The sequence below is a fragment of the Microcebus murinus genome, chromosome 25, assembly GCF_040939455.1.
Source record: "Microcebus murinus isolate Inina chromosome 25, M.murinus_Inina_mat1.0, whole genome shotgun sequence".
Lineage (NCBI taxonomy): Eukaryota > Metazoa > Chordata > Mammalia > Primates > Cheirogaleidae > Microcebus > Microcebus murinus.
The window spans coordinates 4,160,948-4,176,483 of NC_134128.1; the positions used below are offsets into that span (position 1 = coordinate 4,160,948).

The window sequence follows — 15,536 nt, forward strand, 5'->3', positions numbered from 1 at the left end:
CTTTCTATGTCTGAGTTGTTTCAGTTAAGGTAATGGCCTCCAGTTCCATTCATGTTGCTGCAAAAGGCACGATTTCATTCTTTTGATGAAAGTTTATTTAATTAATTGGGTATACTGTTCTTTTATTCTCTACCTCATAAATTTCTGCTTTTATCTTTATTACTTCCTTTTTGCTTTCTTTTGTAGATATTTACTGATTATTTTTATTCTTATACAAAATGATAAAAGTAATTTGTGCTGTGAATTTTCCTTTGATACGGCCTTAAATGTACCCTGTAGATTCTGATATGTAATGCTTTCGTTATCATCATCACTTTTTTTTAGAAGTTCCTTAATTTCATTTTTTATTTCCCTTTCAGCCCAGGAGTTTAATGGAATTTTGTCTTAATTCCACAAGGAATTTTTGTTTTTAAATTTTTTTTTTCTTAATTGCATAAGGAATTTTACTTTGTGTTTTTGGTAGATATTTCTCATTATACTGCATTTTGGTCAGAGTATAGAGTGTGTTGATTGTTCGATTTCAGCTTTTATGAAACTTATTAATACTTTTTTATGGCCTCATAGAAGATTAATTTTGGCAAATGTTCTACAAGTGCTTGGAATTCTTTATCAACAGTGTAGAGTTTGACATGTATTCTCAAGATCTACTTTATTATGTTACTTAAGCCTTCTACGTTTATTTTTGGTGAACTTGCTCTGTCTTATGCTGTAAAGTCTGTATAAAAATCACTTATTATTGTTCTTCTATTTAAACCTTCTTACATCTAATGTAGTTTTTGCTTTTTAAAGGTAGGTATTATATTATTTGGTGCATAAATGTTTGTAATGGTTATTAATTGTGACTTGTAATATTCCAAGTGCTATTATTTGTCATGCATAATGTGTTTTGGCTTTTTTTCGGCTTTGTCTGATGTCAGAATCTTTACCTCTGCTTTCTTATTATGTCCATTGGCTTGGTATATCTTGGACTACACCTTTATTTTCAGTCTTTCTGAATCTTTCTTTTTAGATGTACCCTTGAATACAGTATATAGATGAGTATTACTTTGTAAGTAGATTAAAATAGTTTTTGTTTTAATAAGATAAACTCATTCATGTCTACTGATATGACTAATATTTTTGGTTTTGAAAATGTCATAATATTTTATAATTAATTTACATTTTGCTATAAGATTTGTAGTCTTTTGGTCTTTAATTTGTTATTATTTGCTCTTTAATTTGTCACTCTTATTTAGAAAGGTTTGCATTTTTGTTCTAGTGTGATTATCTTTGTACCTATAATTTTTTTCTAATGCCTTCATTCTCCTTCTTACTTAATCATTCACTATTTATTTCTCAGTTTTTATTGGTTTCTTTTAAATTCCACGTGTTGCCTGTGCAGTGATCAATGGGCTCATTCTATTATTCTCTTTCCCTTTTTGTTTTCCTCCCATTTAAAAAGTACATTTTTTTCTGTTTTGCTACTATATACAACATTCAAACACTGTTATTCCACCATTAATCATGCCTTTGTTTTAAACTTAGAGCAACAATTGCATGTATATTTGCTTGTGTACTCTATACAAATGTGATCCAGTTTGCTGAAGTTTTATGGTCACCTTCTAGTTTGGAGCTCATCCTCTAGTAGAATTTTCAAGAAGGGCTCATGAGTGCAGAATTCTCTAAGTTTTTATATGATAAAACTATTTTTCTATAAATACTCAGAGGACAGCCATGCTAGATATAAAATTCTTGGTTCCCACTTTCTTTCTTTGAATTTTTTTTTTAAATGCCATCTTTTTTGCCTTGCTTCAGAACATGTTTTTGAAAAGTCTGATGGTTCTGTAATTATTTTGTCTTTGTAGGTTATTAATATTTGATCTTTTTGCCTGGGAGGGCATTGAGAATTTTTTCTTTATCTTTATAATCTAATAATTTTGGTAGGTTTGTCTCAGAGTTGATCACTAACTATGTGGTTAATCTGGAATGTAGCTCATACAGAAAAGGCAGAATAAATAATTTTTCTTCCTTTTTTAAAAAAAGTAAAATTTCTGATATATGAGTTGTCAGGAGTCCCAGCATACTCAGGAGCACGATAAAGGCTGTCTTTAAAAATAATTTACTTGACCTAATGAATCTTCTTGATTTACTCAGTATTCACTTTTTTTAAAAATACAAATGCTTGGCATACATGATTCAAAACATATTGAGATTCTAATGCTTTAAGTTTTCCATTACTTCAAAATAACCTTAAAATTCAAAGATCAGCTTTCAATATAAATAAGCTCCTGCTTATAAAAGAGTTAAATTTCATGTTCTTCAGAAGATAATTAAGAAAAAGCTATTTCTATTAATAGTTTATAAATGCCCAGGATTCTAAAGACATTTTACCTAACGATTTATATTTATATTTATAACAAATAATATGCTAATTTCCTACTATTTATCTTATAAAATATTTTCCTTCCACACATTGTAAACATTTGTTGAACCTATTGTTACATGGTCCAGTGTTATGTGATCATGTAATGAAAGACTCTTTTATAAAACATAGGCACCAGGATAGAATTAAAACTCACCATGGAATCTGTAACTCTAAATTTCCTCTCTTCTGTGGTTGAAACATAATTACATTGCATTTACATAGATATTTTTTTCCAATTTTTACATTGGGTTTATTTGTTCTTTTTAAAAAGGGAAAAAAAGTAAACCTATGCTTGTTTGTATGCAGAAGAGATTTAATCTCCTTGTGGCTGCCCAGATGTTTCTTTTGCCACAGAACCAGTCTTTGTGACCTTATAGGGCTTATGCAAGACATGAAATAGAATATATGCTTCATATGTTTGTATCAATGAGAACATTTTCTTTCCTTTCTTGTTTGTTTCTTTTTCCTCTGTATAGTTTTAAAGACATAAAGATCTGATATACAAAAATGCTAAATGAAAAGAAATTAAGTGAATCATTGAATCTTCTGAACGTTAGTTTTCTCATTTTGAAACAGCTCTAGGGATTTTTTTAATCTGAGGATTATGTGGATTTTATTTCTCCACCTTATATAGCTCATATATGTGTGTCCATAATGAAATGACAATTTTTAAAATTTTTAATTTGTGAATATAGTATAATAATATAAAAGAAGGTGCATTATGTAAATGAACACATCAGTAAATTATTGGAAAGGGAAGATTATGTAACTGCCATCCAAGCCAAGAAATAGAACATTGTCATTACTCTAGAGCCCCCTGGCTGCTCCTATCACAGCCCGCCACTGCCACCTCTCTTTACTCTGGGGATAGTTCCTTTCTTGCCTCTTATGGTAATTAAGATCTTGCTTTGTTTCCATAACTTTGCACTTGACAGTGCATCCCTGGAAACTACAGTTTCGTTTCCTTTCTATTTGTATTTACTTCCATATGAATGCAAGCATGATGTTCGCTTCTGTCTGACTTTTTTGTTCAAAATTGTGAGTTATTTTTACATTTAATTGTTTAGTGTGATGAGTTTTCACAATTGTACACAGCCATGTAACCACCAGCCAAAAGTAATTTATAGAACATTTCCTTCAACCAGGAAAGTTTACTTATGCTATTTTCTAATCAGTTTTCATGCTCACTCTAAGCAACCACTTTTTGATTTACATCACTATAGATGAGTTTTGCATATTTTTGGAGTGGAATTTCTGGGTCATAGGTTACATGTTGAACTTTATTAGAAACTTCCAAATTGTACACCAACGTGATTATACAATTTTACACTCCCACCTAGTGCCAGCATTTAGTGTTGTGAGTCTTTTTGAAAATTTAGTCATTTAAATAAGATGAAATGGTACATTATCATAGATTTCATTTTCATTTCCCTGATAACTAATGATGTGGCATAACTTTTCATGTCTTTATTGCTCATGTGTACTTCATATATTCTTTTCTGGTCTGTTCAAGTGTTTCGCCCATTTTTAATTGGATTGTTTGTCTTTGGGGTTGTTTTGAAGAGGTCCTTTACATATTCTGTATATATATCCATTATTAGATATATGTATTATAAAATAATTGTTTCTCAGTAAACATTAAGGCTGCCTTTTGAGCAAAAACTTTTAATTCAATTTATCAATTTTTCTTTTATGGCTAGTGACTTTTATGTCCTGTTTGTGATCAAACAAGTTTTTAAGAATGGAGTGAAAAGATGTCAAAGTTAATTTTTTTCATATAATATCCAATTGTTCCAGTATCATTTATTGGAAAACACTATTTCCCATCTGATTAACTTGCTACCTTGGTTGAAATTCAGTTGACTGTAAATTAGTAAGTTGATTTCTGAACTCCTTTTGACATTAATCTATTTTTCTATCCATATGCCAATACTGCACTATCCTGATTACTATACTGTAGCTTTGTAATAAGTAATGTGAATCCTCTTTTTGAGATACTTTGGGTTGCTGTAGGTGATACGCATTTTATATAAATTTGAAATCATCTTATCTATATCTTTTTAAAGGCTTTATAGTATTTTAATAAATATTGTTAGGAATCTACAGATCAACGTAAGGAAAATGGAAATTTTAATGATATTGAGATTGCCAATCCATTAAGATGATATATATCTCCATTTATTTGGGTCTTCAGTTTTTCTCAGCAATATTTTATAGTTGTCAATGTACAGCCTTACACATTTTGCTTCATAGTTTTTCTAGTTATCTGTTTATGCTATTGTGATTAGTAATTATTTTTAATTCTTTTTCCAGTTGTTTGTTGCAAGTTATAGATATATAATTGATATAATTTGAATATACCTTTGTATATTCAAATGTATCTTTATGTATTTTTGCAACCTTGCTAACTTTATTTTTCTTAATAATTTTTTTGTAGATACCGTAGAGATTTCTACATGTAGCATTATGTAATCTGCAAATAATAACAGTTTACTTCCCCCCCAATCTTTATGTCTTTTATTTCGTTTTTCTTGCTTTATTAAGCAGGCCAGAACCTCCTTCACTAGGAAGTGAGTGCAGATATTTTTGTGCTATACCTGATCTTAGGGAGATCATATTCAGTTCTTTGCCAGTATGATGCTACTAGTATGGTTTTTGCAGATGACCTTTATCAGATTGAAGTTTCCATCTATTCCTAGTTTGCTGAGAGGATTTTTTTAAAAAAAAAATCATAAATGGGTTTTGGATTTTATAAAATGCTTTTTCTTCATCTATTGAGATTATGAGATGATTTTTCTTTTGTTCTGTTTTTATAAGGTGAATTACATTAGTTGATTTAGGAAGTTTGAGCCAACCTTCCATTCTTTGAATAAAATCACCCTGATCATGTTGCATTCCTCTTTTCACGTATTCTTCGTTCAGTTTGCTGATATTTTGTGCTTATGCTCACAAGATACATTGGTTTATGGTTTTCTTTACTGGTAATATCTTTGTTAAGTTTTAGTATCAGGGTTATGTGGGCCTCATAAAACACGTTGATAAATTATTTTTTGTCTTTATTATCTGATAGATTTTGTGTAGGATGATTTCTATCTTAAATATTTGATAGAATTCACTAGCAAACCATCTGAGTTTTCTTTGTGAAACAGGTTTCTGTTTTGTTTATTTGGTTTTAAAAATTACAAATTCAATTTCTTTAATAGTTATGGCAATATGTAAGTTTTCTATTTCTTCTTGACTCAGTTTTGATGATTTGTGTTTCATAAGAGATATGTTCATTTATTTAAGCTTAATTTAGTAGCACAAAATTATTTGTAACATCCTTGTATTATCTGTTTTATCATTCTTTTATCATTTGTAGGTTCTACATTGATGGCAATTTTCTCTCCCTCCCTTTCTCTTTTCTCTTTCTCTCTCTCCTCATCAGTCTCTTTTGGGAGGTCCATGTCCATGGCCCATTTTTTAAAATAACCTGTGATCTAAAAATGGTTTTTACAGTATAAATATGCAACAGAGATCTTATGTTACCTACAAAACCTAAAACATCTGGCCCTTTACAGAAAAAGTTTGTCAATCTTTGCTCTAATAGCTTATCAATTTTATTCCTCTTTTTAAAGAACTACTTTTGACTTTATTTTCTCTATTTTTGTCCATTCTTTATTTCATTAATTTCTGATTTTATTTTTTATTATATTTATTGCATTTATTTTGTGTTTAAATTTTGCTACTTTTTGTAAATTTTTAAGGTAAAACCTGTGATCGTTGGTGTTATAGGTCAATTTATTTCTTATATCATTATTTAGCACCACAAAGTTATGTTTTAATTTTTATTTAATTAAAAAGATTTCCTGTTTTTTCATGATTTATCTTGGACCTAGGGATTATTTACAGTGTTGCTTAATTTGCAAAGCTATGGGCATTTCCCAGATCCCATGTTGGTATTGATTTTAGTTTAAAACTGTAAAGTCAGAGATTATATTCTCTGTGATTTCAGTTCTTTCATATTTGACTTTATGATCTAGCCATATGGTCTGTTTTTGTAAATATGCTGTCTGCATTGGGGAGAGCAATGTGTATTCTGCTGTAGTTGTGTACAGTGTTTTTAGAATGTTAATTAAGTCAAGTTGGCTAAGTGTGTTGTTCAGTCTTTTCTATTTTTACTATTTTTTAAAACTTATTTTATCAATTCTTGAGAAATTATAAAAATTTTCAATCATGGTTGTAGGTTTGTTTATTTCTAGTTTTCTCTCTATACAGTTGACCTTTGACCACACAGGGTTTAGGAGCACCAACCCCTTGTGCAGTCAAAAATCTGTGTATAACTTTTGACTCCCTAGAAAATTTAACTACTAATAGCCTAATGTTGACTGGAAGCCTTACTAATAATATAAACAGTCAATTAACACATATTGTGTATGTCGTATGTATTACATATATATCCTTACAATAAAGTTAGCAAGAGAAAGGAAAATGTTATTGAGAAAATCATAAAGAATAGAAAATATACTCACTATTCATTAAATGGAAGTGGATCATCATAAAGGTCTTCATCCTCATCATCTTCACATTAAGTAGGCTGAGGAGGAGAAAGAGGAGGGGGTGGTCTTGCTATCTCAGGGGTGGCAGAGGGGGAAGAAAACCACATATAGATGGACCCATGCAGTTCAAACCTGTGTTGCTCAAGGGTCAACTGCATTTATAATTCCCTTCACCTGACAGTGAGAAACTGACTTCTATACTTTCTTATTTGATCAATTTTCCTATATGTAACCAATCTTCTATCTTTCTCCCTGGGGCAAGAGGAAAGGGTGTTATCATTATTGAAGGATGTTTTCACTGGGTATAGAAGTATAGGTTGATAGCTATTTTTCTTCTAGCATTTTATAAATGCCATTCTCTTGTCTTTTGCTCTCATTGTTTCTTATAAGAAGTCATCTTTCATTTCTGTCACAATTCCCCATATCTAATGTGCTATAGACTGAATGTTTGTGTTCTCCCAAAATTCATATGTTGAAACTTAATCCAGAATGTGAGAGAATTTGGAAGAATAGAGCCCTCATGAATGGAATGAGTGCCCTTTTATCATAGAAGAGACCCCAGAGAGCTCCCTTGCCCCTTCTACCATGTGAGGTTATAGTGAGAAGACTATGAACCAGGCAGCCAGGCCCTCACTAGATGCTGAATCTGCCAGTGCCTTTATCTTTGACTTTGCAGCCTCCAGAACTGTTAAGAAATAAATGTTTGCTGTTTACAAGCCACCTAGTCAATGGATTCTCTTATTGCAGCCCATAGAGACTAAGACATAATGTATCTGTTTCCTTGGCTGCTTTTAAGATCTGCTCTTTACGTTTGGGTTTCAGCAGTTTGATTATCATGTCTGTAGCTGTGGTTTTCTTTGCATTTATCCTGTTTAGGGTTCCATGAGCTTCTTGGACCTATGGATTAATGTATTTCATCATTTTGGGACAATCTAAGTTACTGCCTTGACAAATATTCTTGGTCCCATTCTCTCTTTCTACTCTTCCTGGTACTCCAATTACACATATGTTGTTTCATTTAATGATATTACATAGACAGTAGCCTTTGTTTTTTCTTTCTTTTATTATCATTTTTTTCTTTTTCTTTTTCAATTTGGTTACCTTTTATTATCTCCCATTCAAGTGCTAACCAGGCTTGACCCTGCTTAGTTTCTGAAATCAGACAAGATCAGGTCCATTCAGAGTGGTATGGCTGTAGACTATTATCTTTAAATTTACAGATCATTTTCTCTACTGTGTCCAGTTTGCTGTTAAGCCCATCTAGTGAAGTCTTCATTTCTGATACTATAGCTTTCAAATCTAGCATATTTATTTGAGATCTATATATAGATACAGATATAGTTTTCATGTCTCTGGTTGCAGAATTTCCCTTCTTTTGAATTCAGTTATAAACACCTTAAAATAGTGCATGATCCTAGTCACATTATATACATGCCTCTTGATCAGAAGACAAAATTATTATATATAATTAAAAGATATACATTTAGTGGATCATTTCAGTCATTACAGCTCATACATATACAATGGCAAACAAATGATGGTGTAGGTATGGACAGATCCCCAGAATGCAATAGAGAAACCAGTGATATCTTAAATATCTATATCTATAGCTATCTATTAATATATAACTACCTCTTAAAATTTATGACATAATTGCATAAAAGTGTACATGAAGAAAAAAGCCTGGATCCCTCTTTCCTTCTTATAGAAAAGTCAGGTAATTAAAAGATTTAAGTATAAACAAAGTACATTATAAGAAGCCAAAAGATATATTGCAATTTTATTATTTTGCAGTGTGGATGGCTATTCTAAATATAAGATAAAGATCAAAACCATAGAGGAAATAATTGATAGATTTAATTACAGAAAATTTTGAATGCTTAGGAAGAATTAAAAAGAGAGGAAGAGGAGAAAATCTCCTTAGTCTAGAAGGAGGTAACCACAAATTAGTAATTAAAAGGAAAGGATTCAACATTTATCATGTTAGGATTCTTTTGGGCAAGGATAATTAATGGATGCTAAAACTGTAAAGTAGGGAAAGGTTAAGACCTTCTCTGGTGACAAGTGTGACCCCACAGATTGTTATTCAATGAGAAGAGAAAACAACATCTTTGCAATGGAGAGATCTGGTGATCACCAGAATAATTAAATGACCAAACCTGGCATTGCTAAAAGCTAGACAATTGGACGTTTTGTGTCTCTTGATGTATTGCAATGCCTGGCATGTTAATGACTCTCACTTAATATTTACTATATGAATGAATCATTTTTCTGACAAAAAAGTTTCTGGAGTCTTTCTAATCATGTTGCCTAAACCAACTATAAAAGGATAGATTATCCTGCTGCTCTTCCAAGGCCAAGGAATTCTTGACATACCTTTCCAGAGGCTGTGACACTCGTATCTCTTCTCCAAATTTGTTTTTTCGTAGCCTCTTTAGAGCAATACATAGCAATAGAAAAATAACTTTGAAGATTTTTTTTTCCAGAGTCTTTCTCTGTTGCCCAGGCTAGAGTCCTGTGGTGTCATCATAGCTCACAGCAACCTGAAACTCCTGGGTTCCAGGGATCATCCTGCCTCAGCCTCCTGAGTAGTTGGGGCTATAGATGTGTACCACCACAACTGGCTAATTTTTCTATTTTTAGTAGAGACAGCATCTTGCCTCTTGTTCAGGCTGGTCTTGAACTCCCGGCCTCAAGTGATTGTCTCGTCTCAGCCTCCCTAAGTGCTAGGATTACAGGCGTGAGCCACCACACCCAGCTAAGGATTTCTTTTAAAAGGCAAAATTCTTTTCCCAGGGATGACCATTTTAATTCTGACATACATTTATGTTTCTCTTTTTACTGAATTGCCAACTTGGTTTCCAAACCTATATATTGCAGTTACATCTTTTAATGTTGTGGTTTAAGAACGTCATGTTCTTTTAGGCTAACCACATTTAGTTTGGGCCATTGTCATATAATACTATTTATCAGTGTAATTTTCAGCAGATACTGTGAAATTTTTAGAAAACATGCAAAATTATGGTTTCAAAATAGATGTATTGGTATTGCCTGAAAGAAACCCTACAGCCTTACCCATGCCCACAATGTGGGCACAGATTGTTCACGTTTGTTCATATATGTGGCCTCAGTGGGCAGACAAGCCAGCCAGACTTCATAACAATCCTGGAAAATGTTAATGTAAGAGACAGAGACACATAGTAAGCAGCTGCATCTTTTGGTTTGTTTATTTTTAATAGCCAGAATATGAATATAAATTCATCTTTCTAGAGCTGAAAGATGTTATTCTGCCAGCCAGGCGGTTTAATTTCCATGAAAAAGTTCAAGAATTTGAAAACATATAATTCAGTTTTATTTTTATAATGTTAAGAAATTAATGTAAAATTCTGTTGATGTAAAAATGGGAAGAGCTGTCATCCTTGCAGGAAATGATTTCAGAGCAATATTTTAATCAACTTAAAGGGCTAAACAAAAGGGGGCAGACCCATTGGAAATGGACAGAGGTATAAATGAATCCTACCTCGAAGTCCATTGCTGTGTGTACAAAAAGCAATAAAGTTACAAAGAAATTCTGTGAACATACACTTTCAACTTAGAGACAGCTTCAAATGAAAACTTCAGTGCTTAGATTTAGAATTTGAACACTTATTTGGCAAGTATGAGGTTTGAAAAAGAATATATTTGCATAGGGAGAGACTTTTGCTTCATTGAAAAAGAAGTAAGCAAAGACTGTGTGGTTCCGGATCCACGTAACCAGTGTTGGCTGGTGTGGTAGCTTGCCCTAGGAGCAGTGGGAGTGCGTGGTTCCTGCTGTCAAGGAAATTGCATGGTAGTTGGGGAGATAAGAAGCACACACACATGGCCACGGGGGAGCGGTGTGGTCTGAGTGCCAGGAGAGGGGAGGACAAAATTTACAAGAGGCTTAAAGGAGGAGGAAGCCAGAAGGTTTGTGGATCAGGTTTTGTTACAAACTTTAAGTGACAGATTATTATATAGTGACAGATTAAGTGACAGATTAAGTGACAGATTATTATATATTAATAATATTAATATTATTATATTAATAGCAAAATAATGAGATGGCATGGGCAAAGGCTCACAGTTGCAAAGTACTTAAAGGGAAAAGAGTGTCTGTGGTCTGAGTAAACCAGGGTCTTCTCTCTGTCCTCACATGGATGCAGCATTTTTAACAGGTATAATCATCTCTTTATCTCCGTCATTAGACTATAGTTTCCTGAGGGACAATTAAAATGTAGTCATTCCTCATTATTTGCAGACTCTGTATTGACGAATTTGCACGTAGCCTGCAAAGCAAGACATCACTTTCACTATTATTCCTGGACATGCGCAGAGCAGCGAAGAACTTTGAGTCGCCCAAGGCACATGTCCCAGCTGGGGTCAGCAGAAGTGACAGCCCGCCTTTTTGTTTCAGCTGTCCTACTGTGAACAAGTTGTCCGTTTGGCAGTCCATTTAGTGCCCTGCTCTTCATGGGTTTGTTTGGGGTTGGTGGGCTTGCTGTTTACAATGGCCCCTAAGCATAGCCGAGGTGCTGGCGGGGTGACCAGGCACAAGAAGGCTGGGGGTGCCTTACGGAGAAAATCCACGTGTTCCGTAAGCTCCACTCAAGCACGAATGATAGAGCTGTTGGCCTTAAGTCCAATGTTAATGATTCAACAATATGTTTTAAAGAAGGTGTCTTTAAGAGAAATACACATGAAATGAGGTTATATATTGATCATTTGATTAAATTATTCTGACCAGAGGCACACAGGAACAAAACTTTATATTTCCTCTGAGAGTAGTGGTTCAGTATCTGAGCAGTGGTTTGGTATCTGCCATCTAGGGTTGACAGCGACTCGGTAGACGGTAACTACCCCTAGGAATGAGAGTTAACTGCAGCCGTTATTTCTGCATGCCTGGTACTTAGGGCTTAGTAGATGGTCAGAGAGTCTTATGAGTAATTTCATCTCCCTGTAAATTTCGATTACTGGATTCAGGAACTGGGGTTTTAATATCATGCAGGCCATGGGGAGCCACTGAAGACTTTTATCCCCCCCCCCCCCTTGAGAGTGATCTTTAGCTTGTGAATTGCCCACGCTGATAGACGCGCTGGGTGGTGTCACGAACAACATGAATATCCCCGGCGCGCCGCAATCAAGGAGCTATTGCGGAAGCTCGAGAAGTTTCTTTAGAAAGATGAATTTTGCAGGAATTTATAAGATGGAAGGAAATTGAGGAAATCAAGTTATACACCCCTCAGCACTTGTGATGTGAGGCCGGGAAGCCCAGGATGAGCGCCGGCACAGGGCCGGCCCGGGCGACGCGCGCGGCTGTGCAGTGGACACGGGCACTGCGTGACTTCGTGCCGAGTTAAGCTCTGAAGTTTGCTCCCCCGACTTTGTCGGTTCCCGCGCTTGCAAACGTCCAATAATGTCGTCCTCGAACGAGGCCGTTACTCTGTACTCTGCTGAGCAGCTGATGAATTGCTTAGGGGTTGGGGAGAAAGAGGGAATAATATATCTGATTTTATAATCAATAGTGAATTTTTAGAGCTAATTGTGAAATTTGTCTTGGGGAAAGGGTTCAGGATTGAGTTATCCTTTTTCCTTTTTAAACTGGAAAAGCATGCCATCCAAACGACTCCCACTCTGACGACAAGGGATGTCTGGCCAGCAGCGTATAGTGAAAATAGTGCTAAATTTGCTAAATGCTAAATTTGCAAGAAGGTAGGACATACAATTGTTCACTGTGAAATTTTGTGTTTAAAAAAAAACAAATAGAGACCCAGAGATCAGCATTAATTATCTTTTCAATGGCATATCTAAGGCAGTAAGACTTTTGCATGTAAATTTAAAAAGCAAATTTTTCATTGTAAAGTATCCAGAATGTTTCTTTAGAGTTTCCATAAATTGAGAAATAAAACTTTGTTTTCTTTCAGCATGATTTTGACTGAAAATTTTAGGTTTGAAAAGCTGCTTGCTTAAGCTTTGCTGTAAAATACTTTCTCAGTGCATTTTTTTTTCCTTATTAGAAGACATTTTTTAAAGAGACAATTTATATCTTACTATAGGCTGTTTGCATCACCAATTCTATACAGTTATGCAAAACTGATATCCTACTTGGAACTTTTAGAAAAATACATTTTTTTTTCCTGCCAAACTCATCTCAAATAATCAAGAAATGTAGATGTTTTTATGTCAGTTTTCAAGAAAGAATTTGAGTGGCGTTTTAAGCTAGTCGTATTTATTCTATCTGTGGCTAAATACTACATGTGTTTAAATCAACTTGAGATTAAAAAGCAAAGGAATTTTGATGTTCTTTATCTTTTTTTCATCTGCTTTGAGTTTAATATACCTTTCTGAACAAAGCGATGTTTGTAAAGGATATTAAGTTTTGTTTGGCCTTCATTTCAACTGCAAGTACTCAGTGGACCTTACTGTGGGGTTATGCTCTCTGGACTGATTGATATATAAACAGAAGACAGATGGTATAGAGATGGCTCTGATGATAATTCATTTTTCAGCCAGTCATGAAGATATTTTGATTACAGTGTGTTTAAGTAATTATAACACAGTCTGCAACGTTGGCCTTGCTGGGAAGGGCGCGCATGGAAAACAAGTTACGTGTTATTCGTGCCCAACAAAGGATGCACTGTGGTGTAATGATTTTAATTCCTAATGCTAGATTAGGGCTGAAAGAGTTTAAAATATGTCATACAGTAAGGTAAGTCAATTAAACATAGACCAAATAAAAAAGGTAACTGCATGGTTTTGAGGCATAAATATTTGTTTTGGAAAGTATTTAGATGTTACTATACTATGTGAAAGAAACCAGTATTTTTACATTTAGGTAACAGTCTGTGTTCAGCTAATTAAAAAATTACGTGGCTTGATTTTCAGTTTATGTGATTGTAATTATCATGCAGTTGCTTTCTGTGTCATGGATTTAAAACTGAAATCAGAGGGCTGACCGTTCCACAGCATGTTGTATCTCTGCTGTTGTTGAAGTTTTGCAAAAAAAAAAGAAAGAAAGCAAAATGTCAAAAGCAGAAAAAATAATTAGAATTATGTAAATAGGTGGGCCACTTAAATTTTCATTTGACTTCCTAATTACAGTTAATGCCACGGTTTTGTGTTCCGCACTAGGATAATTGATCGCTTAGACGGAGTTCGTTTGCTGTGGTCCCTGCTGAAAAATCCTCACCCAGATGTGAAGGCCAGCGCGGCGTGGGCCCTGTGTCCATGCATTCAAAATGCGAAGGTAAGAATAGAATCTCTAATGACATGCTGAATAATGCCACCACGGTTACTAATTGCTTTCACTTATTTTTTTGGTCAGACTTATCTAGTGGAAAAGAGTGCTGAGCAATGTTTATGCCAAAACAATTTTTGAGCAATGCCTTTACCTGGTCAGTTTGTAAAAGATGCCAAAAGAAATTAGTCTAAGATGGCAGTGCTTACCATGTTCTAGCTGGTTGGTACAATTGAGACAAGCACCCCGGGTAAGTAAGAGTGAGGAAAAGTTGACTGTTCTTGTTTTATGGGTGATAAGAAAATGGGCTGCATTTGCCTGCTTCTTGCAGAGACTGAAGGCCAAGTGGGAAGCATGATTGCTTTTATTGTATAATAGCACAGCTTGCAGAGAAAGCTCACTATGTTCTGTGTCACTTTAAAAAGGTCACATAATTTTACTGAGTGTCAGCTATTCTTCCTGTCACTAAAAACTGGACTAGAAGTTTCTGACATCTATTTCAGCTCTTCATTTGTTTTTAAAGAAAATTTTGTTATTTTCTTTAAAGCTCTCTTGCAGCCTATTTCTTTTATCTTTCCTCAGTGTTTTTCCACAGGTTTAAAGAGTTCTCTTTAAGATCCTTGTTGCCCAAGCTATTTCTCTTTGTTGATTATTTTATATAAGGGATTTTATTTCTGTAATAAATTTAACATGATTCTTTAAAAAGTGAATGGTGATGTATGTTAATATAGGGGACCTATTACAAACTCATTAATAGAACCATTTTATCATGGCAAAAAATTTAAAAAGATCTCAAATATCAATCTATAGGAAAATGAACAATAGGATGGTAGTCTATTCACATCATACCATACAATGCAGCTGTGAAAAATGGATGCATTTTGGCAATGTGTTCATCAATATCAATAAATCTCACCAACATATTGAGCAAAATAAAAACAAGCTGCAGGAGTGGATATACAATACACTTCCTATTAGCAAAGAATTTTTCAAAATGTAAAATTTAAATGATATTGTTTAGGGACCAAGAAAAAAGCCTACTGGGGAAAGATTGATGTACATCCGTGAAGGCTAATCCTTATCAGTTACTTCAACTAATCAACCCAGTCCTATCATAAATATGAACATTGAAGGATCACCAAATATTTAAGGAATATTAATGATAGTAAAGACACAAGCCAAGCTTAATAAGCAGAACAAACTTCAGAAGAAACAGAAATAATGTAAGGAATGGAATATAGAAAGACCTACGGGTCCAAATATCCAAATAGGCTGTTATAAAAAAAATTCATAGATTTAAAAAGTTTTTTTTGGAAATTGAAAATATATTTGGCAAAATAAT

At 33.8% G+C, this 15,536-nt stretch overlaps 1 protein-coding gene across 1 annotated transcript in view; it reads left to right on the plus strand.

The window, feature by feature from the left end:
- The window catches only part of ODAD2 (outer dynein arm docking complex subunit 2), a 144,662-nt gene that overhangs the window by 64,857 nt on the left and 64,269 nt on the right, over positions 1-15,536 (plus strand). Inside the window, exon 17 of the mRNA XM_020284096.2 lies at positions 14,089-14,203. Within this exon, the coding sequence (XP_020139685.1) occupies positions 14,089-14,203 (115 nt within the window). The remainder of the gene's footprint in view (positions 1-14,088; positions 14,204-15,536) is intronic.